Source organism: Homalodisca vitripennis, chromosome 2, assembly GCF_021130785.1.
Source record: "Homalodisca vitripennis isolate AUS2020 chromosome 2, UT_GWSS_2.1, whole genome shotgun sequence".
In the NCBI taxonomy this organism is placed as follows: Eukaryota; Metazoa; Arthropoda; class Insecta; order Hemiptera; family Cicadellidae; genus Homalodisca; species Homalodisca vitripennis.
The window spans coordinates 181,558,751-181,570,836 of record NC_060208.1 but is presented as its reverse complement, the minus strand read 5'-3'; the positions used below and the strand labels follow the sequence as shown (position 1 = coordinate 181,570,836).

Below are 12,086 nucleotides of genomic sequence, written 5' to 3'. Positions count from 1 at the left end.
AAAACTATATTTTTTTCTGAATTTCAAAATATTTCAGGTAACTTTTCTTATATTTTGCTTCACAAAAACCTTCCTCGGATTTCAATGGACATTTTACAAAAAGAATTAACCGAATTGGTCCAGCCGTTCTTGAGATTAGCGCTTACCAACACATTTAACGATTCATTTTTATTTATAAGATTGTCAAATACAATACGGTACTAATTTATATGTACGTTTTATAAAATAATGTATAAATAAATATTTTTGCAAAAAAAATGTCTAATACTGTCCTTTTTACTTTAATGTCCTCCTGTTTAACTCCAAAAGTCCCCCTTTCAGAAATGTCCCTGACGAAGCCGGATTCCGGCAACTTCTCTCACACGCTAAACACCTCAATTAAAACTTCTATGACATTCAAAGATACACTTATAATACCTCGGAAATAATTCTACTGATTAGTAGTATTCACCCATATATTCGAGACAAGAAAGATATGTTGTGTGTTATTGTGGATTAAGATAACCAAATATACCGAGAAAAACACTGTTTTCAAAATATTAAGGTTTCTCAGCTTTAAATCATCATATATTACAAAAGTAGGCTAATTACAGTAAACAAATCTTATACAACGTTTGTGTAAGCCTCTTGAAGAACAACATACCAAAAATTGATAGTTAATAATTAAAGGCGTAATTAATTTTGTTGTAAACCCTTTACAATAGATTTTTCAACCAGTCTGCTTACTTGACCTTGATTTTGTGAATATTCCTTTTTTAACTTATCGTACATTCTTCGTTATTGGATCATCCATGATTGGCACTGTACTTACGCTCATCATAAATTAAATACGGTAGCTGTGTTTAACATCATTAAGTAATTAAAGATTTATTCATAAAGCGGATCTTTACAACGTGTACATTTGAATCAATCGTAATCATAATGATGTTTTTAAATTATGACAGTAGCGATAACAATGGAATATCCCTGCATTCGAAATTACATGACAATAATAATATGATAACAGCTAATATTGGAATTCCCGCGGTTATGTTTTGGGTAGTTGGCATGGATCAGTCTCTTGAAAATTCATACATTTCATACCTTAGCTGATACCCAGCCTGTTTGTATTCATATACCAGTGATACACAAAAAATATATCTAAGGGGGTTTATACACTCGTATTCTAACAGAGTAAACCTCGGCTTTGATGCCAAATTCTTCATTGAGGATATTTTGAACAAGCAACTGGCATTTCGCTAGGCATTTCCAAGAGATGTTTTGTATGGTGTATTGCTCAGGAAGGGATCTGTTTTCGTTAAATGGTATTGCAGGCGGATCATTAAAACACAGTTTAATTTATGGGCTAATTCAAGTCGTGTTAACCAATGATCTTGTTACGATGTCGTTTTTTTCTAAGGATAGGCCGATCCATTTGTAAGGCTCATTCTGCCCGACCTCATAGGACACTAGCCTGTGCGAGGATCTTATCAAACAAAATACGGGGAAGAGTCGATACAGTACAAGGTGTATGGTATTGATACAAAGTGCTATCGTCACAGACAGGATTTGAACCATCGCCATCTCCTAAACAGAATCAGAGTCCAACGTCTTAACCGCTCGGCCATCGGCACTTCCCTATTGTCAAGCTTTTCGGATAACTGACCCAAGGCATCGACTTCCTCTATTGTCAAGCCTTTCGGATAACTGACCCAAGGCATCGACTTCCTCTATTGTGACACCTTTTGGATAACTGACCCATTGCATCGACTTCCTCTATTGTCAAGCCTTTCGGATAGCTGGGCCAAGGCATCGTCTTCCCCTATTGTCAAGCCCATTGATAGTCATCCCTTATTGTCAAGCCTTTCGGATAACTGACCCAAGGCATCGACTTCCTCTATTATCAAGCCGTTCGGAAACTGACCCACAGCATCGACTTCCCCTGTTGTCAATCCTTTCGGATAACTGACCCATGGCATCGACTACCCCTATTGTCAAGCCTTTCGGATAACTGACCCATGAAATCGTCTTCCCTTATTGTCAAGCCTTTCAGGTAACTGGTCCAAGGCATCGGTTTCCCTTATTGTCAAGCCTTTCGGATAACTGACCCATTGCATCGACTTCCTCTATTGTCAAGCCTTTCGGATAGCTGGGCCAAGGCATCGTCTTCCCCTATTGTCAAGCCTTTCTGATAGCTGGACCAGGCATAGTCTTCCCTTATTGTCAATCCTTTCGGATAACCGACCCATGGCATCGACTTCCCCTATTATCAAGCCGTTCGGAAACTGACCCACAGCATCGAATTCCCCTATTGTCAAGCCTTTCAGGTAACTGACCCATGGCATCGACTACCCCTATTGTCAAGCCTTTCGGATAACTGAACCATGACATCGTCTTCCCTTATTGTCAAGCCTTTCAGATAACTGGCCCAAGGCATCGATTTCAACTATTATCAAACCGTTCGGAAACTGACCCATGACATCGACTTCCCCTATTATCAAGCCGTTCGGAAACTGACCCACAGCATCGACTTCCCCTATTGTCAATCCTTTCGGATAACTGACCCATGGCATCGACTACCCCTATTGTCAAGCCTTTCGGATAACTGAACCATGACATCGTCTTCCCTTATTGTCAAGCCTTTCAGATAACTGGCCCAAGGCATCGATTTCCCCTATTATCAAACCGTTCGGAAACTGACCCATGACATCGACTTCCCCTATTGTCAAGCCTTTCAGGTAACTGGCCCAAGGCGTCGATTTCCCCTATTATCAAACCGTTCGGAAACTGACCTATAACATCGACTTCCCCTATTGTCAAGCCTTTCAGGTAACTGGCCCAAGGCATCGACTTCCCCTATTATCAAGCCGTTCGGAAACTGACCCACAGCATCGACTTCCCCTATTGTCAATCCTTTCGGATAACTGACCCATGGCATCGACTACCCCTATTGTCAAGCCTTTCGGATAACTGAACCATGACATCGTCTTCCCTTATTGTCAAGCCTTTCAGATAACTGGCCCAAGGCATCGATTTCCCCTATTATCAAACCGTTCGGAAACTGACCCATGACATCGACTTCCCCTATTGTCAAGCCTTTCAGGTAACTGGCCCAAGGCGTCGACTTATCGCCGCGCATTTACCAACTCGCTGTGGCCTTTCCCGTTGATAGCCATGACCTGTGCCTCCGTAGGTTGAAGAGGACCTTTTAAACTTGGCACTCGGATAAAATATGTTGATTGCACTTTCTGCATTTTATCTAACAAATGTAAAATAATGATAAGCTGTAAAGTAATGATATATCTGATGGGTATACTTTTCAAGACACCTTAACAGTTTCTTGTTTAGTGTACCACATCCACATTTGGTCGGAGTAAAAGTCAAGGTGAAGAATTCCGGAAAGTTCGACACTTAACGAGTGATCAAGGAGTGTGCAATTGCAGAACGAGGTTTAAAGAACACTCATGTTGCCATTTGGACATGTAAATAAGGAAGTCCAAATAAGGGTCCTTTTTAGAGTTGTCAATAAAAGGAAGTTCAAAATAAACTATGCAAATTTATTCTCCGTCTTCAAAGTTTACAAAAATATCTCCTTACAAATATATAGTTGTTATATTTCTGTTAAAAAATTATGTTTTTTATTTCAGTGTAAAGATCCACAAATAACTAATAAGGAGTAGGCTACGTATAGAATGCTAATACAAATAAAAATATATTTTATGAAAATCAAAAAGGGTTTTATAACAGTCATTAATTCCATTAGTAATAACATTATAACGAGATGCTGATTAATACCATTCTTTATGCATATGAAGAATTTTCTCAAATGTAAAATGCAATATTTGAACATTCAAAGTAAGGTCCCTTGAAAACAGAAAATATACCTGCATGTAAATGTTTATTACGGATAATAAGGAACTTTAACATTGCCGCCTCGTAGGGCTGGTTGAGGTTCGATAGCCTAGGAGCCGTACAAGCATAAAACCTGTTTTTTTTATTAAATTTTTTTTTAACGAAGAAGAAATAAGCCCTAAGGATGAAATTGATCTCAGCTGCGCTTGGTGGAGGTGAAAGTTAAACGGTATCAAAAGGGTTAAAAATATGAAATTATCTTTTTCGCAGATGAAGTATTTCTTAGCTTGACAAACTTGAAACCAACCGTTAGCCGCTTAAACAGTTTTAAAACAGCGTCAGGTGCGGTAACCATATACACAAGGACGTAGCCCGCGAGGGAATCTAAGGGGTCCGAATCCCCCAAATTTTCAGTACTTTTTTAGTAAATGTTTATTGTTATTTAAATAATTCATTATTACTGACATGTGCTGCTGAAAGATCGTTCTCAACAAGGAAACGGGTCAAGAACTTTTTAAGGAAGAAAATACGGCCTTACTCTCTATCCACTAGGGGAAAATATCAGTTGTCTGGACCTCCCTAAAATTTTTCCTGGCTAATTTATTGCATATACAGACCCCGAAAGTGGTAACTAAGTTTTTTTTTCTGGCGGTGAAGTTGCTTTCATTTATTTGGCTGACGGACATTTTCTTTAAATTCCTTTAGAATGTTTATGGGTTGTATTTCCGCATAGAAATATGTCTATATTTCATTCTTATATCCAAACAAAGTACGCGCCAAATGTCTAATTTGTCTACTAGATGTTCAGTACCAAACATCTTCACAAACTGTTGCATTTGTAATGTAAAATACAATTTTAACTGTTTTTCAAGCCACTGGAGACTTTATATACACGATATATAGGTACGAATTAAACGAATAAAGCTACCTACGTAAATAATGATGTGATTAAAAACAATTATTAATAACATTATTAAAATGCAATAACGTATAAATTACAAAAAAATTACACATATTATCAGAAGCATATTTGATGTTGTATTTAAAAATATATTTAAAAAATACTACCAATAATTATAAAAAACAGGATTAGATAAAAGGATTGGTGCGGCAAATAACATGTTATTTACAAATGTTTTGCTATCCACAGAAAAAAGATCAAAGGATCCTGCTACTAAGGGTGCAAAACGTAGGCAACTGTGCGCCTTCATGTTATTTTAAGCTAATTCCACCACTTCTTCAGTTATCAAAATACGTTTTCCCGTTCACACCAGTAGGTTACACAGAGTCCAGCAAATTCATATTATGAATACTGTTAAATACTATAAATTTCCTTTAGATTAGATTGGGTCCTTTTATCTCAATCCAGATTCTAGTAAAATAATATAAATATCCATAAAAAGTACCTACAGTATTATTTTGATTTTCGTATAATAAATAAATAACGCATTGATCAGGTAACATATTACTTTTTTGTTATTTGCCTGGTAAAAGTCTGCTACACATATATGCGTGTGACAGTCGTACAAAGTGTAGCGAAAGACGTCACATCTATAAATAGACCCTACGTCTGTCAATCATCATAGACCTAATTAAGGAGCCATCCCTGCCCATCCCCGCCCATCCCCTTTGTAATTAACACTCTCATATGATGCGTATCTTATCACCACTATGATTTTTACATAACATCTCTGAATTTTTAAAACAACAATTAGTAAATTAATGGAAGGCTGCAATATCCCATACCTTTGCAAGTTATTATCTAAGAGATTGTGTACATTTTCTCTTAAATTCTTAAACTTTGGCTCTTAATTTTGTATTAATTCTAAGATTTTATTGTCTATTTATTCTTATATTCTTCTTCTTTTTCGCTTTTTAATAATGTAATTTCGTTTTCCATTTATAAAAAAATATACGTTAATGGACGTAAAAATGTTTAACGATAAACGTAAAACGTGAAAGCGAAATCGTAGAACGTGAACATGAAAACATTAAACATGAACAATGAACAGAAATAAACGTACATCTTTTACAATTACAGATGAAATAACAATTTAAACGTTACCTGTGTTCTTATTAGAATGATGTTATGATATATCAAGGTTTTAAGACAGTTTAACGCAAAAAGATCACTAAAGAGTAGGTATACAGAGAATAGACCAATTTATGTTATCGGTGCAACTAAAAGTCCAACAAATATTTCCAGTTCAATGAATTGTATAATTATTAATATGGATTTTCAGAATGGTGTAACAATTGAGTACTATCTATTAAAAACTCTTTTTATTCTGTGTCCTGTAAAGTTAGAGTTAATTTGTTTTGTTGTAGACAATTTTGAATTTTGGTCCTTGTGTGTTTTTATGGGTTTAACAATTAAGTCTGCGAAAAGTACTAATTCGCCGTTTAAATTTAGTTATGTAATACTTGCACAAACAAAAAAGGACTAAGACTTGTAGAACTTCACAGGTGATTTTTCTAAATTTGATGTTTTGCTACCAATTTTTGTTTTACAGAACCTGTTAACAATCTAACTGCTGAATAAGTTTAAAGTTTCATCTTTAATTCCGAATTTTACTCGTTTGTAAACAAAATATTTTAAAATGTAGTGATCAAACCAAAATCTTACTTAAGATAGAAGAAATGTAATTAATGTATTGTAATCAATGCTATTTAAGTCTAAATTTATTACTCCTGCACTTTTGTTAATTCTAAAACAAAATTGCTTTCTCTATAACAGACTACATTTAAACAAACAATAAGACAAATAAATATAAAAGAAACCATATATTTAAATATAAACAATTCTCAATGTTCTTACCAATTATTGGTAAAAGTTTAATTGGCGAATGCTATATAGATCTGATAATATTTCTTCATTTTCGTAAATTGGACTAATTTTTGCTATTTAATTTATCAGGAAAAATTACAGTTTTGATATTTCATTTAAAATATATATGTTAACAGTTCACTCAAGATATATATTTAATTACTAGGTTTAAATTATAATTTTATCTCATCCACATGCTTTATATTTTGTCAATAGTTTAATTTTGTTTTCAATTTCCTGTTTTGTGATTTCTGAGAGACATGTAAAATTTTTTTATTAGTGTTGAGCTATTCATATTGTAAATTTAGAATTTTAGAAAAAAAATTTAGAGCCAATATTTAAAAAATGTATGTCACCTATATATTCGCAAGGTTTACTTTATGTTTAGACATATATTTTAAATGTTCCATTTTTGTTTTAACATCAGGTGACATTTGAGTACATTCTTTGTAATAGGTTTCTTTTAAAATGATACAATAATTTTTAAGTTTTGATTTATACTATTTTGCCAATTAATATTTGTTGTGTCAAAATAACAGATTTCGTTACAGTTTTTATATATTAAAACAGAGATATAATTAAAAGCTAAATTTACATTGGTGTATGAATAAAGTATACTTAAATTAAATAAAGTTATCTGCAATTTTTTATTACTCGTCATAATATCTTGACGGACGATTGATGGAATTATATCTTCTTTCTGTTCTATTTCAAAGTTGTTGTAGTTGCAGTGTGTATGCAGTTTGAAAATTTGAATGTGGACTGCACCTGCAAAGAACTTATGCAGAAAGAAATAACTATCTTATTAACAGTTTGTGTAAAGATAATATATATTCTTGTGTACAAAGAAAGTTGAAAAGTTCGTTGTAAAGTGCTGTAGACTAATAAAGGATGACCGTTTGTTGTGGTACACTGTAACTGTACGATAATTTAAATAACTTTTAGAGTTCACTCACTATATAATATTCTTTAAACAAAATCAAAGTTGTAATACGTAATTTTAAATTATACTTTTAAATTCCACTGTTAACAAAATTTTGATTTAATAAATTTACTAATCGCTGCCAGTTTTCATTTTTAACGGACGATTTCCACGGCCAATTGACGGTGTTTTGAACAGACTGGAACATTATGGCGAGCGGCGAGCGAACGTTTTAATATAGAATCGAAGAAGGATGCAGTTAGTTTATCTACTTCCTGTGACTTCATCAATAGGAAATTCCACTCTCTGATATAATAAAAAAGTTTAGAACAGTTCGATAACATTTAATTTTAGAATATCTCTGAAAACCCGGTATTTACAAGTACATCGAAATTAATCATTGTATTGTAATTATTGTATTTACGTTTTGGCATTATGTGTATTCATTTGAATTTTCTGTAGCCTATAAATGTGTAGTGTTTTTGAATATTAATAATTTGGACAGAATTTTGTTTGCCCTCATTACGGGTCTAGTTGTGCCTGATTAATAAGATAGACCACTGTTTATAATAATTTACACGGAAGTTATGTAAAACGCGATAAAAAATATTTAAAATCAGAAATTTGATTTATAGAAGAGAAATTTAAAGTGTTTGCTGTTGGAGCTGATAACGACAAATAAAGTTGATATTTTGAACTAACTAAAATAAACGAAAGCTAAAACTGAAACTTATTGTATTTTATTCTACGGTTATTAATTACAATTAATGCGTGGTAAATTTAATTTAGCGATTTTATATTAACTGTTATTTATTACTCCATAGGCTAATAGAAATATTTGAACTGGGAAAGGCAAAAATATGATGAATGGTGATATGATAAACTAAAATTAGATGCGTTGAGAGATAATGAATTGTGAAATTCCTTCTGAAAATAATGTTAGTCGGCCTTTGTTTATATTCCATCACAGTTATTTAAAGATCTGCTGCAAGAAATTCTATCAATATCAAGTCAAACAAACGTCATGTCTAGTTGATATTACGACACGGCTCACTGGAAGAATATGAATCAAGGAGAATTACAACACATTTTATTTTACGCGTTTGTCCCGTATTGATTTTAGGGCGTATCTGAACTGAGGTGGGAGCGTTTGACCCACATCCACAATGTTGTGACGGACTGAGTTGTTTGTGTGTGACGTCACGGCGAGCCGTCACTATAGTAACGTGTGACGTCACATTCTGCGGCGTAGCTGCGCAATAGAGGTGCGCATTGAGACCCCCTACCGTCCAATCAGAGCGCGGGAAACGGCCCTCGAGAGGGGAAAGGTGGCAGGGATACCAACTGGGCGCCATTTCTACTCAAATTTTATTCATGCCGTATTCGTTTAAAAAATTTAATAACGTGTTGTCAACATAGTAAAAAGACATTCTTGAGAAATAATTATATATTTTTACAACTAATTTTGTAAGACTACAAAGTTCGACGCAAGAATTTCTGGAATGCACAGAGTGAGACAGCGAAATCGAAACAAACAATGTTGGCATCACTGCAAACCGGAACAGTAGACAGTTCAGTGTACGAGCGGAGCGGAGTTTAGTCAACACTAACAGTACTGTGCGTTGTTTCGGCTAATGGATATTGTTTTCATCGTGCGATCACTGTACGCCAATGTGATGCGAATAGACGAGTAATACTGGAAATATGTAACTTTCTGTCAAAGTCGTGTCATTGATGACGTCAAACTCACGTACGTGTCAGTGAAACTTCGAGGCGTGGGTCCTCGGTGTTTATGAATGGAGTTGTATGGGAGTGGCAGTGGAAGATAACAGTTAGTGCACGTGTGTGAGTTATTGTTGTGTGTTGTGGAGTGATGTGAATATACAAACAAGCATGGAGGACTTGTCCGGTTTTAGTGCGCCTTCTGATTGTCTTCGCCAGCCTGGTAAGTGAGAAAAACAAGTCAGATATTACGGCACAGGTCGCCCTGGCGGGTAAACAAGCGCACTGCGCAATAGTAAACATTCTCTCCTTATTTGGCTGCGAATTAGAAACTCTTCCTGATTGTAGTGTTTTACTATCACCTTTGGTTTCATGTGCGTGCGAAAGTTCTTTATTTACTAATTGCGTTGTTGTCCCGGTTTGTTTTTATCATGTTATCGATTTGTTGGGCTTATGAGATAGCCTACCAAAATTATGTAACGATGCTATTGACGCTGGAAAAAACTGTAATTATTAACTGTATTATACAGTTTGCACACTGTTTGTAATAAATAATTTTGAGTTCTGACGCAATGTATAAAACTGAATATTTCAGGATACTCACAATAAATAGCCTGTTCATATAAGCTTTAGTAAATATTTTGTATGTAATTTATATGCAATTTTATATGTAGTTAGCCTATGATAATAATGGAACAGTTCCATATAAATCACATTGGCTATTTTTTAGGTTATATCCTTGTAAATAGTCCTAAGTTAGCCTATACCAAAATAAGTTTCTATACAACAAAATATACATATTTAGGTAGGCCTAATTGTAATTCCACAATTAAAATAATTCATGTAAGTCTAGGGTTTGTTGTTGCAAATTATTAGATAAATATTAAACCACATATTATTTTAAAATATAATAGTTGTTCAGCTGTAGCCTATTGCAAGAAATGTAGGTAACAATTTAATATGTTAAAAATGTTTCCAACAGAAGGCATAATGCACCTAGTTCCTAAATGTGGACTAGTGCATATTAAATTGGAATGAACTTGTTTATTAATATATTGCTTAGTAAGCTGAGATAATCATCAAGTAATTTGAGGTCAATTGGCTTTAGTTATATTATAAATACCCAATTAACTGTAATGAGAAAATTCTAGAAATAACTATTATAATTAAGCAAATAAACTGCAATGTTTACACTCATAATATTCTAACAGGTTGTTGTATATTACAGGCCTACATTACTGACAGTTGTGCTTTATGGGTAAAAAAAAAAAAATAGTGTTAAGTCAGTACAATCTTTAATTTGTTTGATTTCAATCATCCAACTAAAGCATCAGTACTAAGTCCATGGTTTTCAATGGTTCTTGCACTGGCTTTTTGGTTCGGTTCATAAAAAAGTTGAGTTCCTCTTCAAGATAAATTTAACATTTTTTATCACTCCAGAAGAAATGAATTTGAACAATGAATTTGAGGTAAATTTTAACCTTGCAAAAAGAAAATTGGCCAAAGATAAAACTATATTTAAACTACTGTAAATTAATAATGTTTCAGGGAATGACATGTTTTTAAATTAACAATTTATGTTAAGAAATTACATGTTCTAATAAAATTAGTTTAGAGAAGATTACGTGTTTCAATAAATGCTATTTACAAATTTGTTGGCTAATATTAATATTTACATTGTTTTAAAATTGGAAATGTGTCATTGATGTGTATTGATTTTGAAAAAAATATTCATATTTATTTTCAGACATTTTTTATGCGCTTCATGACCCATTATTATTTTAATACCATGTACTTTAAATGCTTTAAATTATTCCTTGTATAATGATAAAAAAATTATATTTTCCTGTTCTCAGAAAAGGTAGCCTCTGTTATTTTAAATGGTATATTACTAAAAACTTCAGACAAAAATATTGTTTAACTAAATAAACACTGATTAGTGCACAATATGTCTAACAAGAGGCCTAATATACACTTTTTGGGACTGAAAAATTAATAGTAATCTAATAGTACTTTGACTGTACTCATGTTGAGTTAAAGAGCCAAAAATAATATACCTATCATAGACAACATGATTTAGAAATAATGGAAAATGATAAAATTCGTTTAAGTTACTTTTTACCACAAAAAACATTGTAAGGAACATTATTCAAATTATCGAGAAGACAATCATGTAAATATATGTCTGCAACATTGTTTACAATTCTTCAATATTTGCATACGAGAAATAAGAAAAAAATGCTGTGAAGAGTACATATATGTCATGAACATTAGTGAATAGTGTGTAGGCCCACTTAAAATAAAGCAGTCCATGAGTTTAATTAATTGTATTTGCCAATCGGTAGAGGGTTTTTTAAAAATTTGTTTATAGGCTATACTTATTACAGTATAAGTCTATTAAATATTCTGTTGTGGTAGACATATTAAGAAACGCCATTGTGTGTTATTTCTACATTGTTTGTTTCAATTTCTAGTTGATGGACGTAGCTGTTGAAATACGCTATAAAATTATTATTACCCTTAATTAAGCGTTGTAAAAGTTAACCATTAAAATCGTAAATTTTATCGCCCAAAAAAATCTGCTGCGCTTCCTGCTTACATTGCATCACTCGCGTTAAGCCGGAAGTCACAGTAACAGATTACTTTGTAATTGGCTCCCAAGCTGGCGCGTTAATTACTTGAAACATAACTCGCTAAGGAAAATTACAAGAAATGATATTTTCCAAACTCTAAAAGACCTAAATCGGCATATTTTACGTATAAAATATAATTGCACTAACCCCC

General features: G+C 33.3%; 1 protein-coding gene across 3 annotated transcripts in view; it reads left to right on the top strand.

Annotated features, from left to right (window-relative positions):
- Window positions 1–12,086, top strand: part of LOC124355122 (insulin-like peptide receptor) — a 300,892-nt gene that overhangs the window by 74,451 nt on the left and 214,355 nt on the right. For 2 of the 3 annotated variants that reach the window (XM_046806084.1, XM_046806082.1), the window contains exon 1: window positions 9,147–9,525. The exons of the other annotated variant lie outside the window; for it this stretch is intronic. In XM_046806084.1, coding sequence (XP_046662040.1) covers window positions 9,474–9,525 — 52 coding nt within the window. In that variant the 5' untranslated portion in view covers window positions 9,147–9,473. Of the gene's footprint in view, window positions 1–9,146; window positions 9,526–12,086 lie in introns of those variants that run through there. 3 annotated transcript variants of the gene reach the window in all.